Below are 15,370 nucleotides of genomic sequence, written 5' to 3'. Positions count from 1 at the left end.
AAGAAGGCTCAACATGAGCAGGCTTAAGTCTATTGAGAGAGACTGTAACAGCTGAATCTTTCACCTGGATGTCATAGGTGATGGCTGACCGCCGGATAACTCGGTTGGAGTGGAACACAGACAGTGTATCTCAGAGCATGACATACTCGCAGTTGTCCAGAGATTTTGGGACATGAACCTTAGGGTGGGAGTGGCTGACAGGCGGAGGGATATGGAGGTTGATGAAGTGGCGTCTGATGTGGTCCACGAAGGAAGGTAAGTCAGACTGAGGGAGAGAAGTGGAAGGGCTCACAAGTTTGCCAGGGAGAACAATGTTCTGCCCGTATACAAACTCGGCTTATAGATCGCACGAATGCCGAGTAGCACAAGGGGAAGGGTCTGCGTCCGTAGAGAGTCGTGGCATCGAAGAGCTGCCTTGAAAGTGCGGTGCCAGCACTCAATTAGCCCATTACTTTGCGGGTGATATGCTGTGGTATGGATACGCCGGATGCCGCAAATGTTACATATCTCGTTGAACAGGACCGACTCAAATTTTCTGCCCTGGTCAGTCATGATGATCGCTGGACATCCGAAACGCGATACCCATAACTCGAAGAAAGCTCGAGCAACATTTTCTACTGTAAGATTGGGGAGAGGGACAGCCTCGACCCAGCGAGTTGTTCGGTCGATAGATGAGAGAACATAACAAAAGCCGTTAGAGGGAGGGAGAGGGCTGACAATGTCAATATGAATATGCTGGAAACACCCAGGAGGGATCGAAAAGGCGCCGAGGGGGGGGGGGGGGGGGTGAAGTGTGCTTGTGTACTTTGCAGCATTGGCACACGACGCAGGAGCGTGCCCATTGCTGGCAGTCCTTGTTGACATTTCTCCACACAAAGCACTACAATTATGCAATGCGTTGAAGCCAGCTCGACGGAGCGTGGTTGGGATGAGGGGGCGTAACGTGCTCGTACTGTCGTCGCACCAGATCCCACCAGAGATGCCAGGGAAGGTGGTGCGTACAAAGTGTAGTGTAGAAGTAGAGTTTGAAATCAGGTTTTGTGTTTCGTCGTCAGCGGGGTGGAGGTTAGGCAGTTCAGAGAGGTCTAACAGCAAATGGACGGCGTTGACTCGTGAAAGGAAATCAGCAACTATATTGGTTCAAATGGCTCTGAGCGCTATGGGACTTAACATCTCAGGTCATCAGTCCCCTAGAACTTAGAACTAGTTTAACCTAACTAACCTAAGGACATCACACACATCCATGCCCGAAGCAGGATTCGAACCTGCGACCGTAGCGGTCGCGCGGTCCCAGACTGAAGCGCCTAGAACCTCTCGGCCAGCAACTATATTGTCAGCACCCTTTATGTGTCTGACATCGGTGGTGAACTGAGATATGAAGTCCATGTATCTGAAGCAGCGAGGGGTCGGATCAGCTGGCGGGTTTGTAATGGCCGCCGGCGGAATATTTCCGTTGTGCTTGCGCGAGAAGAACTGCAGAGGCGATGTGTGGCTGTCAATTGTCTGGCTAAGGACCGCACCGATGGCAGTATCGTTTGCGTCTGTGGTGATGAAAAGCTGCGCATTGGGATGAGGATGCGCGATGGTGCATCCCTCGGCAAGAAGATTTTTGAGGGCAGTGAAAGAGTCAGTCATAGCAGGGGTCCATGGTATGGACCAAGATCCAGAAGTGTTGATGCCTGCCAAGGCATCCATCAGTGGAGCCTGAATCTCCGCAGCCCGAGGTAGATGTCGACGATAATAATTAACCGTCCCCAGAAAGTGCCAGAGCTCTTTGAATGATGAAGGTCTGGGTAGGTTTAGTATTGTTTGTACTTTCTCAGGGGGCGGCGAAATGCCGTCAGCAGAGACTCGAAAACCAAGAAAAGTGACAGCGGGTTGATGTAGCTGCAATTTGTCCTGATTGGTCTCGATGCCTGCTGCCGCGAGAGTGTTAATGACAGTTTGCACATGTCGAATGTTGCCCTCGACAGAGGAGCTGAACACAAGAATGTCATCAAGATATGCAAAGCACAATTTTAGGTTGAATAGCACTTTGTTAATGAAGTGTTGCCAGGTCTGTGTTGCGTTTTTCAGACTGAAGGGCATGAATCAAAACTGAAATAACCCGATCGGGGTGGTGTTTGCTGTCTTCTTGATGTCTTGAGGTGCCATGGGGATCTGGTGGTAGGCCCGTTTGCAATCAATGACAGAGAATGTGGTCACACCTGCGAGGGAACTGGTAAAGTCGGCAATGTTGGGTATGGGGTAGGTGTCCATAATTGTTCATGCATTTAGTCTACGGTAGTCTCCGCACATGCGCCAGGACCCGTCTTTCTTGGATGTCATATGTATGGGCGTAGGCCAGCTACTGCCAGAGGGTTCAATGATGCCGCAGCTTAGTAGTTGAGAAATCTGCTTTTTAAGGTCGGAGAGGTGCTCGGGACAAAGTCGACGTGGTTTACTGGAGATCGGGGGACCTCGCGTGAGGCGAAGCTTGTGAACCATGCCGTGGGTGACGACGGAAATGTTGCCGGTAGCACGGGAGGCAGTTTGTTTACAATGCATGGGGGGGCGGGGCAGGCGAGGGATGGTCGTGGTGTTCGGAGCCTCTCAGTGGATCCGACGGGAGCCGAGGCGGCAAAGTGTCCCAGGAGTCAACGCAACAAGATGGCTGCTGGCCCGAAGCAGTGGCACAATGCTCAGGTGAGCTTGGTAGAGCTTGTGAGCCGTTAGTGAGTCCATTGTCCGAGGGCGTGACCTGTGGCAGCACGGTCGCGGGCGAAGCGCTTGGCATGAGTGCACTGTTTGTGTTATCAGTGGCAGTCGCATGGCGGCGCGCAGGAGCCGAAGTTGCATAGTTTGAGGTGCTGTCTGCGAGGGGCGGGGTAGGAGCCGTCAGTTCGGGAACACATGACGCTTGTTGCGCATGCCCACTTGTGACCGGCCGAGTGTCAAACGCTGCCATGTTACGAGGGTGTGGCCCGGCAGAGCTGTCAGTACGTGGTATGGCAGTCTTGATAGCATAGTTGCGACGGGTAGCGGGTGGTAATCACTGAAGCTCGATTGCTAGGATTGCAAGCAGATTTGGCGCACTTACTGACCTTGCTTTGTCCTTGCTGTAGTGCCTGTAATTCCTTTGCTGCATCGGAGAGCTGGAGCTGAGTTTCGTGGAGCCGGAGGGAGAGCTCGAAGTTTTCCTTGCATAGGCGAGTGACGTTTTCTAGCTCTACATGGCACCTGTGCTTTGTTTCTTGTAATGTTGTCGACAGAGACGAGCATGTACGAATGAGATGAGCCTGGACCGATGTCTCACGGGGAGATTTGCTTGACGGAGCACAGGGGAAGGGAGTCTTGGACGGGTTATGAAACACGGTGTTTTGCACTAGATCCGGTGAAAGTTTGTGGTGTCGCAAGAAGTCAGTGCCTAATATAGGTTCATCAATTTCGCACACTAAAAAAGTCCACTCGAGTTTGCAGTTTACAGAGAGTGAGACGACGTTGGGAGTTGAACTTGAGCATTGTAGTTTAGTTGAATTCATGGCCTGCAGTGAAGTATGATGAGGGCGGATGTTCGACGACACTAAGGACGTAGGCAGCAGCGAAACATTGGCGCCTGTCTCCACTAGGGAAAGGTATCGCGACGAAATGTCTTTAATGTAAAGTCGTCTGCAATTATCTGGTCATTCCCAGACAGAATGGAGCGTTGGGGGGTGCCTGTCATGTTGTGCGCAGGAGGCAGCACCCGGACCTACCTGCGATTGGCATTTGGGAAGTAGCCAGGTGGTCTGCAGTTCCGTGCCGCCTCACCAAACCGTATGTGGAGGTAACTGTATGGGTAGTGTGGTTGCATTTCCTGCGGAACGCTCGTTGCCAGTGGTGGTGGCCTATGTTCGGTGGCCGCAGCAGGCTCAGTTGCCTGGGGGGGGGGGGGGGGGGGGGGGCGTGACCATGGGTGGAGCTGGTGACGTCCCAGTAGCTTGTTTACTGCTTCCCAGAGCGAGCGGAACAGTCGGCACAGTGCGGTCCCACCCACGTCCAGCCGCAGGACGATGAGCCTCAACCTGAGACTTGTCAGGTAGGCAGTGGCTGGCGAAATGGAGCAGTGATACATCGTGTAGCTTGTCAGCAATTGTCATTCTTTGCTCGACAGGTTCGAGAGACCTCTGAGCCAGAGCAAAGCCGATGTAAGGAGATAGTTTACCTGACCAGATGGCGAGGAGAGCTGTGTCAGAGAGTAGATCAGCACTGACCAGGGCACTTAGCTGTCTCCAGAGCTGGGAAGGTTTGTCATTGCCCAGTTGCTCGACGTGGAGCACTTGCCGTATTGCTGCCTCAGTTGAGCGTGCAAGCCGATGTAGAACTGTCTTTTTGGCTAGAGTGTACCGGAGCATCGACCAGGTCAGTAATCAAGTCCTCCTGGTCGTGCAGGTGGGTGATGAGGCACAGAAACCTGGTTGACTTGTCGAGTTTGTAATGATTGAACACTTCGTCCACAATTTTGAACCACGTTGTTGCTCTGTTGGGATTAAACGGCAGCAGCGTTGGTAAGCGTTGTAGAATGTTCGGAAGAACAGGTTGAGTTGAGTTCGTCAGGGCACTGCCTGAAACGAGTTGTTGTTGCTGTTGTATTCCAGGATAGTGTGCCTCCAGGGGATGTGGCGACGATGGCTGGTTGGGTGGCAGTGTGAAGGTTATGCGTTGTGGTTGAGTGTGATCCGTCGCGCCGCGGAAGGCCGACGCGGGTGAGAAACCGTAATGTGTCGATTGCGGTTGCGGTAGCTCAACACATTGCGGGTGTTTTCGGATTGACGCGTCGCGGAAGACCAAGGCAGATGAGGCACCGAAATGTGCCGAGAACAATAGCGGAAGCTCGACTGGAGCTGGCGCGCTGGCGACAGGTGAGAAAAAGTTCAAAGTTTGAGAACGCGTGTTAGTCTGTGGGAAGCTTCATGTATGATCAGAGCCGGGGACACCTGTGTTGCTGGGAGGCTGCGGAGGTGCGGGCTGTCCAGAAGCACAGTGTGGGAAATGATGTCGAACGTGGGACGGAATGTGTGAATGTTCACTGTTCATAGTCACTCCACCCAAAACGGTGTGTGGATAAGGTGAATGTCGTGGCACAAAACACTGAGGCTTAACAGTGGGACGGAGATGGAGGGTCAGGCACAGAAATCAAGTTATTGTTCCTGTTGCAGGCCAAGGTATTGAAGCAGGAAGGCACGTGCTGATGCTGAACCGAGGCAGGCGTGTGCGTGGTTGGATGCTGAGAAGGTTGACCTTTGAACGAAGCAGTTCCGGCCACGTGGCAGGTATCCATGTGGTACTGCATGGATTGTGGCGTGGCAAATCATTGTCCTGGCGGTGGTAGGTTGTCCAACGAAGCATTTGCAGAAATCAGCATTGCTCCTGCACTGCACGAAGATCTGTAAGAGGTAACTGTACTGTCAATGAGGGAGGGCACATGCACAGTCCTAACCTCACCTATTGTTGCAAGCTCGAAAATATCCGGCGAAATCGACGTAATCATCGAGTGAGAGGCATCATGTTGCAGTCCTGGCGGGTGTACATCGCCCGCAACATGATGCATGTCGATCACAAAATTCGGCATTAGGCGCTGGGCTGAAGTCATTGTTCGAATGCTGTGTCGATGTAATACACGCGAAAATAACCGACGCGGAGGTCACGGACACAGTAAAATGGCGAAAACGGAAAACATTACAACTCGGGGTCACCAGTGAAGTGGATGTTCGGGTTGGTTACACCAAACAACACCAATTTAACAGTAGTTCCCTTATTCACCTAAGCACATCAAAGGCTCACAATGAACTGACATGACGGATCAGCTCAATGACAATGCTCAGCATCCAAAGACGATGCTCGGAGTCTAGAGACAAACGTATATCGATGCTGGTGTCGACCTCATCGGCACCACATGTCCAAACAGAGGATACCATTGTAATCATAAAGCAATTATCAATCAAATAAAAAATCTAACAAGCTATCTAGAAGTGTTACAGATATACAGCATTTTAAAAATTTGCCCGAAATTTGCATCTTCAGAATGGTGTTCACAGTGTTAACTTTGGAGGCCTGTATCCCAGGGCAGGATTTTTTTTTGGAGAAAACAAAAATACATGTTTCTTACTTACTCCTGAATTTTAACATATGCTAAATTCAATAGCATCAGAGACTGTGAAGGTAACCCCCTGCCTGAAGTGATATGGATTATGCTGTACATTCTTTGGTTCTCCAGCCCAATTGATCACTGGTCATAGGAAGAAAGAGCCTGTGAAGTTCCTGAAAACCATTGTCATTTTGGAATACACGGTGTTTATGGGAGAGTGGAAATGGCTGATCAGTACTTTGGTCACTGTGGTTTTACGAGGTGGTCATACAAGGGGTGAAAAAATTATTCTTCTGGTTAATTGAAGTTGCTATTATATTCTTTACTCAGTAGACACAAACAAACATGGAGAACAACTGCAGACTCACCTTTCTAACAGAAGAAATGTAATGAGACAGCCAGTTGGCCAGGTGACTATCATCATCTGTCACAGTGGAGAGGCTAAATGGAAAGATGCATTTTATAATGCAGAATGAAATCTACAAAGGATTCGCATGGTGTTCAGCAAATGCAAGGAGAAAGATGGAAAAAGAAAAACTGTTTTCTACAGTGAAACATTCAAGGGCCTCTTTCAATATTTTTAAAAATACCTCACAGAACAACCATAAACAGACACCTATGCAATTCCAAAAACTAGTGCAAAAGATAGCAAACTTGTCAAGTGACTTCATATTGTACTTTATTTTTTTAAAACAGTAGCATAATAACCTGTAATGCCTTACAATCTTACACGCATAAAATAAATAAGAGTTGGGGAGGATGCAGTGAGAAGAAAAATTCAATTTTTATGGGTTAATATTTTTTGGGGGACTTCTGGATACCACTTCGTATCACTCAATCACTTGTAACGTAGTCCTGCTGGAGGCAGCTATACTACAGGTTTTCTTGAGCAAACTTCAGTTTTTTTTCTTTCGAGCGGGCACCACCTAACACGTATCTTTTTTTTTTTGAGCAGGCACTAACTAGCAGGTATCTTCTTCGATCTTGAGAAGACCTACAATATTTTTTCATATGGTGATGCAGGTGGTAACATGCCACAAGAAGGGAGGTGCACCCAGAAAACGAAGAACAATAGAACTGTTATTGTGACAGAGAATACACCCAAACATTAGGTTCTGAAGAGCGACTGAACAGCTTCTGAATGAATAAAACTGAGAGTTCTTCCTAATGTGATGTAAAACTGGACTACTCAATGGCAGTTCTTGAAGGTATAGTCGAATACACAGTCAGTTACAGTAAGGAAGCCCTGCCATAGAAGTCCATATCTGCTACACTATCAAGGTCTTGGTTCTGACTGCCTGTGCTGTGCTCTGATGAATGACGCTCAGTGAGCGTCACTGTCAAACTCTTGAACTGGAACTGGAGCTCACAGACTGACTGGCCATGCAGTGGGCGACGCCTTGGTTGCCCAGCAGAGGAATAATGGGAAGTTGTGCTTATATAATGTGGCCTGCAGAGATGAGCAATAGGTAGGAGCAGTGCTGTGCCAAATACTGCACTGGCAGGTGAGTTGTGGGCATATTGAGAAAGCTGCAACCTGCGGCTGTCTGCTGTGTGATTGGTGGCTGTATGGTAAAGATACTACAAATACTACCTGAAGACAAAATAATCCAAATCATTTTTCTGGTATAACTTCCAGCTTTGCTACATGGTATCTTTTTTTACAGCAGTTAATGGCAATGCATCCATGTTAACAGTGTGATCATTTGTGGGCAACTTTTTAACTTTCTACAAGGTCAATTAATACTGGCTTTACATTTTCCAACGAAAAATCTTTATGTGCTATTTTTAATTCCCATTCATGGTGTGTTTTCAATCACTCAGATGGCTAACCAAAGACTAAGTTTTACTGGCAGGACACTTAGAAAATGTAACAGATCTACTAAGGAGACGACCTACACTATGCTTGTCAGTCCTCTTTTAGAATACTGCTGTGCCGTGTGGGATCCTTACCAGATAGGACCGACGGAGTACATCGAAGAAGTTCAAAGAAGGGCAGCATGTTTTGTATTATGGCGAAATATGGGAGAAAGTGTCACAGAAATGGTACAGAATTTGGGCTGGACATCATTAGAAGAATAGAAGAAAGGCGTTTTTCGTTGCAACGGAATCTTCTCACGAAATTCCAATCACCAACTTTCTCCTCCGAATGCGAAAATATTTTGTTGACACTCACCTACATAGGGAGAAATGATCACCATGATAAAATAAGGGAAAGCAGAGCTTGTACGGAAAGCTGCCACGCACTTAAAAGTGATTTGCAGAGTATCCATGTAGATGTAAAATGATGGACAGAATTTTAAATTTTAAAGATTCGGTGAGGTTCCTGGGTTTCATTTTGGGCAGACTGGTTTGATGCAGCTTTCCATAGTAGCGTATACTCCTTAATGCCTCAGGAAGTGTCCTGTCAACTTGACCCGTCTTTTAGTCAAGTTTTGCTGTAAAGTTCTTCATTCACTTATTTGATTCAGCACCTCTTCATGAGTTCTCTTTCACCATTCTTCTGTAGTATCATATTTCAGAAGGGCCTATTCCCTTATTATCTTCACTGTTTATTGCACATGTTTTGGTTACACTTGTAGTGATCCATATTAGAATTTCTGCTACTGTTAATTGAAATAAGGACAAGGCTTAAAGTTCGTTCACGATCTTTGCTAATGGGTAAGGGTGATCAGCTTGAAAAGGTAGACTTTACAGAGCTATTGCTGAGCTGCATGTGAATGTAGGGTAATTCTGAGTCACTGTCTAGTGTTAATATGTTAAAACATAGACAAACGTATTCTTGTTAAACACAAATATGAGACAATCGACACGTCATCTCACAAATCTAATCACACTTAATTTTATCACAGTACACTAGCATTGCTGCCTCTAGATCACGGGGTCCCGGGTTCGATGCCCAGCTGAGTTGGTGATTTTTCTCTGCCCAGGGACTGGCTGTTTGTGTTATCCTCATCATTTCATCATCATCATCATTCGTGACAGTGGCTACATTGGACTGTGTACAAAAAAATTGGGACTCCGTATGGGCACTGATGACCACGCAGTTGAGTTTTCCCACAAATCAAACATTATCATCATCATCATCATTCTGGCCGAATAAGTGTTCCTCTTGTTTGCTAAAAATAACAGTGCATAAGATAGTTATGTCACATACTGCACTGAGAGATTTTGATTAAACATGAATGTAACACCAAACCACACACACAAATAATAACACAATTGTCAAAACTGTATAAGCTTCCATACTATATGAAAACATGACATATATTCTCAGCAAATTGAGTGGCCATTGTGTACTGTTTCTAACATTGAGGGAAATCACGCTTGAGAAATTTAATAGAAACATTATTCATCTACATTTCTACTAGAACATAGTATGTAAAAATGTGTTTTGAGAATAGATTATTTTAATTGTATTTTATTTTATTTATTCCAGGACAGTTTCATTGGTGCAGATATGGCAGAAGGTTTCTCAGACAAACTGTTTTCTGTGTGTGATATTGCCAGTAAAGAAATCAGAAGAAAAATAAGAGATCACAAATGTCCTCACTCTGCCCCGCGAAAGACATTTGAACCCAAAGACAGGAGGCAAGAAGAAGGAGATACACACAGTTTTTTTTTGGGCAGTCTTTCTTCTACTGCTGCAACTGAAAAGCGAGAAAATAATAAGAAAACATGCAGTAATGTTGACAAAAGTGGTCGTGGCAGGTTGCCTTCAAAATATAAGAACTTAGGTGTTACTCAGTGGTTTGGTACCAGTGTAAAACAGTCGGGAAGTAATTGTCATTTATTATCACATGACAGCAAAAAAAAGAAAAATACTGTTCAGTGGAGTTCCCGTGATCAGCTCAATAGTTCAACAAAAGCTAGTTTTGAAACCGGTGCCCAACATTCCGATGAGAAATCTGTCACTGCAGGAGGCGTATACAAAACGGGCATTCACAGACATTGTATTGATGAAACTAGTTCTAGATTTGTTAGGAACAGATCATGGTTTGAAGACAAGCAGAAATCTTTTACCTCAATTAAAGGGACTGGATATAAGTTTCTGGAAAATCTTATTGATAAAGATCCAATAGATGTTGTTGTAAAATTAGCAAGCTCCAAAACTGGGTTTGATGAAATGTTAAAAAAGAAAATGAGCCCTGATTTAATACACCTTACAATAAGAATCCTCGCAGAAAAAGTCTGTGCAGCTGGGTTTCAACACAACAAAACAACTGTTTTGATTATAGCATGCCAGCCATATTTTTTAAACCAGCTCGAAGGACAAATCAACAAAATTCCAACTGAACAGCAGTCGAGGAAATCGAAAATATTGCCTTTCTTAGAAAATCTTCTAATATTTTATGAAACAGTTCTTAATGTACTCCCACAAACTGCATGTGAAAAATTTAATAATCTGTTTATTATGACAGAACTGTCCATAGAAGGAGCTAAGAGATACCAAAACATAAACTGTGATGACATTAAGAAGAAGCTTGAAGATGTTATTGCCCAGCTAAAAAGCAAGAGAGAAGAATATGAACACAGTCCAATAAAAACAAGTAGCAAAATGGAGCAGCTCCAATATTTGCAGCCCCCTGATAATTTTAGACACTACAGTATATTCCCAACTGTTGAAGATTTTGCTAACAAACCATTTTTGCGACCTAGCATCGTCAAAGGGGCATATATTGATGTTGAACATTACCTAGACGTCCAGTTCCGCTTGTTGAGAGAAGACTTTGTGGGTCCTTTACGTGAGGGTATAGCACAATATATGGAACATTGTCTTCAAGGCCAGAAAAGATTTAAGAGGATTGACAATGTGCGAATATATCGTGATGCTCAGTTCGTAAACACTGTAACTGTTAAAGAAAAAGTAGGTGTGTTATTAAATTTTGATACCAAAAGGAAGCTGAAAAATATTCATTGGGAACATTCCAAACGTTTTATGTTTGGTTCTTTGTTGTGTTTTACACGAGATAATTTTGGTACCTTCTTTTTTGGTACAGTACTGGACAGGGATAAGAAACAGCTAGAGAAGGGTTGCGTTGTGGTTGAACTTTGTGCCGAAATAGACTCAAACATGTTCTATGAATTTTTTACGGTAGCAGAAAGCGAAGTTTACTTTGAACCATACAGGCAGGTATTAAATGCATTGCAGAATATGCCATTTACAGAATTTCCAATGAAGCCTTATATTGTTGATGGGATTACAGAAGTGAGTCTACCCCAGTATATATATGCAAATCCAGATTCAGCAGTGTACAACATTGATGACTTCAGAGTGCCTGTTACTGAATTGGATGCTTGGCCTACAGAAGATGAACTGAATTTGGATGTTTCACAGTATAAGTCATTCAAATCTGCTTTGACAAAGGAGTTTGTTATAATACAGGGACCACCAGGAACAGGCAAAACTTTCCTGGGATTGAAGATAATGCATACTTTTCTCAACAACCAAAACATATGGAACATTAACCATAGACCTATTCTTGTAGTTTGCTACACTAACCATGCTCTGGATCAAGTCCTGGAAGGCACTTTACAACATACAACAAGAATAATTCGAATTGGTGGTCAATCACAGTCGAAAGCTCTAGAGCCATATAATCTGAAAGAAATTAGACGAACTCGTGCACTGAAACTATCTACATCACATACCAGGGAGATATTCAGACAAATGCAAGATGTCATCAGTCACATTCATTCTCTGCAACGAGATATAGAGAAAATGGCTAACAACTGGGGGGTAGTCAGTGTTTCTTCATTGAAGGAAATGGGACTTACTGATAAACAACTTGTATCATTTATAGATAAACAGTCAGTCAGTGATGAACTTTTCATAGAATGGTTGAAGGGAGATGGAAATGACAATCCAGATAATGAATTTCAGCAGGGTCAGGCAAATTCCTGTAATAGTACAAGTCTTGATGATTTATGTAGTGAAGCTGGTGATAACATGGGTGCTGAAGATGATGATGATGACAACAACATTAATGTATTCCATGATGAATACGATCTGGTTATACAAATTGTAAGCACAATACAGTTAAAATATGCCCTTCAGCTATCACATCTTCGTGCACACAGTCAATATTGTCAAGAGCAGATGGAGCGTTCACAAGATAACCAGGAGGATTTCCTGAAGTATCAGCAGCTGTGGCTGTATAACACAGGCCTCTACAGGTAACATCTTGAAGTTCATGTGTGTCCTATTTTTCAACAAAATATGTTACTACTAAGTATTTTTTGCTCCACATATATTTGTCAAAAGATAATTTGGCTAGTTGTTTCATTGCACTGTACTACAGGCTTCACAGGCTTCCTCAAAAATAATATCCTGTATGTAAAACTGCTATCATACACACTATTATAAAACCAATAATCAAATGTTGTAAGTGAATTTGTAAGCTAATGTCAGCCATTCATTCTCATTGCAAATATTTGCTTACAATATTATGAAAAGGATAGTTGCTACTCACCATATAGCGAAGATGTTGAGTCGCAGACAGGCACAACAAAAAGACTGTCACAAAGTAGGCTTTTGGCCAACAAGGCCCTTTTCAAAAATAAATGACACACACACACACACACACACACACACACACACACACACACACACACACAAAAGGTAAGGGTAAGGAGGAGGCTGGGGCAGGGAGGAGAGGGATAGTAGGCTAGGGGTGGGGGATGGTGAAGTGCTACTGGGGAGTGTGCAGAGACGAGATGGAGAGAGGGTAGGGTAGTTAGATGCAGTCGGGAAGTTAGGTGGAGGATGGGGGTTGTGAAAAAGGAGCGATGTAAAAAGGGAGACTGGCGGTGTTGGTGGAATAGAGGGCTGTGTAGTGCTGGAATGGGAACAGGGAAGGAGCTAAATGGGCGAGGACAATGACTAACAAAGGTTGAGGCAAGGAGGGTTATGGGAACGTAGCATATATGGCAAAGAGAGTTCCCGTCTGCGCAATTCAGAAAAGCTGGCGTTGGTGGGAAGGATCTGTATGGCACAGGCTGTGAAGCAGTCATTGAAATGAAAAATGTCATGTTGGGCAGCTTGCTCAGCAACAGGGTAGACCAGTTGTTTGTTGGTCACGGTTTGTCAGTGGCCATTCATGCAGAAAGACAGCTTGTTGGTTGTCATGCCCTCATGGAATTCAGCACAGTGGTTGCAACTTAACTTGTAGATCACATGACTGGTTTCAAGGTAGCCCTGCCTTTGTTGGGATAGGTGATGTTTGTGACTGGACTGGAGTACGTGGTGATGGGAGGATGTGTAGGACAGGTCTTGCATCTCTGCATATTAAAGGGATATGAGCGATGAGATAAGGGGTTGGGAGCAGGGGTTGCGTAGGACTGGACAAGTATATTGTGTAGAATGTAATTCAGTTGCTCCAGTCCCAGATTGGTACTGAGTTAAAAGGGGAAGGCTCCTCTGTGGCTGGACGCTGAGACTTTGGGAAGTGGTGGGTGACTGGAAAGATAAGGCATAAGAGGTTTGTTTTTGTGCAAGGTTGGGAAGATAATTACGGTCTGTAAAGGCCCCAGTGAGACCCTCGGTATATTTCAAGAGGGACTGCTCATCACTGCAGATGCAGTGGCCATATGTGGCTAGGCTGTACGAAAGGGGCTTCTTGGTATGAAATGAATGGCAGCTGCCGAAATGGAGGTATTGCTGTTGGTTAGTAGGTTTGATATGGACAGAGGTACTGATGTAGCCATCTTTGAGGTGAAGGTCAACATCCAGGAAGGTGGCTTGTTGGGTGAAGTAGGACCAGGTGAAGCAAATGGAGGAGAAGGTGTTGAGACTCTGGAAGAATGTGGATTGAGTGTCCTCACCCTTCATCCAGATTGTGAAGATATCATCAGTGAATCTGTGGGGTTTAGGATTCTGGGTGTGTAGGAAGGATTCCCTCTAGATGGCCCATGAATAGGTTGGCATAGGACGGTGTCATGTGGGTTCCCTGCATCAAACCGTGATCCACCCCCACTGCCCCCAAATCATCCCCTGTTAACTTTCCAGAATTTATTAAACTCAAACCTTGCCTCACCATCATTGCCCAAATCCCTCTGTGGACATAGTTCCACCATTGTTGTTTTGAAATGCAAGGATTACCTGGCAGAAGGACTCCATCCACCTACAAACCTTGCCACAGTGACCTCATTCCAGCAATCCAGCAGGATCTCCAGCCTCTCCTCAAATCCTTAGGCCCATCCCAGAACCACTCATCAGAGTCCATCTCTCTCCTCACCCCTACCACTTCCCACACTCCTACCTTCTACGTGTTTCGTGAAGTCCACAAACCCAATCACCCAGGATGCCCCATTGTGGCTGGTTACTGTGCCACCACTGAGAGGATCTCTGCTCCCATAGACCAACAACTTCAGCCTGCTATCAGGAACCTACCCTCCTATATAAAAGATACCAACTATTTCCTCCAACAACTCTCCACAGTTCCTGTTCCTTTACCACATGGTGCCCTGCTCATCACTATTGATGCCACCTCCCTTTACACTAACATCCAACAACTTCCCTCCGAGTTGCCATGACCAACTATATCCTCACCCACAATTAATTCTCCTTTGAATGCATTACCTACAAACAAATCCGGAGTACAGCTATAGGCACCCGCATGGCACCATCCTATGAAGTCTCCCCCAGCCACAGAGGAGCATTTGCATCGTAACTCAGTACCTCCTGGGACTGGATCAACTGAATTACATACTCTGCCAGGGTTTTGACTACCTATCGTCATGCCCTGAAATGAGATGTCCTGCCCACTAACCTTCACACCCCTCCCAATGTGTATTCTACTGTCCACTGCACCTACACTATATACTCGTCCATCCCTACATAACCCCTACTCCCAACCGCTTACCTCATGGGCCATATCCATGTAATAGACTGAGATTCTAGATCTGTCCCGTAAATCCTTCCACCACAGTGTACTCCAGTCTGGTCACAAACATCACCTATCCCATCAAAGGCAGATGTGAAATCAGTCATGTGATCTTCAAGCTAAGCTACAATCATTGTGCTGCATTCTATATGGGCATGACAACCAACATGCAGTCTGTCTGCATAAATGGCCACCAGCAAACTGTGGCCAAGAAGCAACTGGACCACTCTGTTTCTGAGCATCCCGACCAACATGACATCCTTCATTTCAATGACTGCTTCACTGCTGCCATATGAATCCTTCCCATCAACACCAGCTTTCCTGAACTGCGCAGGTAGGAACTCTCCCTGGAGTACCTGGCCTTAACCTTTGTTAGTCA

General features: G+C 45.4%; 1 protein-coding gene across 1 annotated transcript in view; it reads left to right on the top strand.

Moving 5' to 3' along the window:
- Positions 1 to 10,232: 10,232 nt before the first annotated feature.
- LOC124775938 (NFX1-type zinc finger-containing protein 1-like) overlaps positions 10,233 to 15,370 on the top strand; it is a 346,822-nt gene continuing 341,684 nt past the window's right edge. Inside the window, exons 1-2 of the mRNA XM_047250783.1 lie at positions 10,233 to 11,999; positions 12,165 to 12,283. Coding sequence (XP_047106739.1) covers positions 10,233 to 11,999; positions 12,165 to 12,283 — 1,886 coding nt within the window. The remainder of the gene's footprint in view (positions 12,000 to 12,164; positions 12,284 to 15,370) is intronic.

The sequence above is a fragment of the Schistocerca piceifrons genome, chromosome 2 (genome assembly GCF_021461385.2).
Source record: "Schistocerca piceifrons isolate TAMUIC-IGC-003096 chromosome 2, iqSchPice1.1, whole genome shotgun sequence".
In the NCBI taxonomy this organism is placed as follows: domain Eukaryota; kingdom Metazoa; phylum Arthropoda; class Insecta; order Orthoptera; family Acrididae; genus Schistocerca; species Schistocerca piceifrons.
Note: the sequence above shows the minus strand (reverse complement) of the source record. Positions and strands in the feature narration are given on the sequence as shown.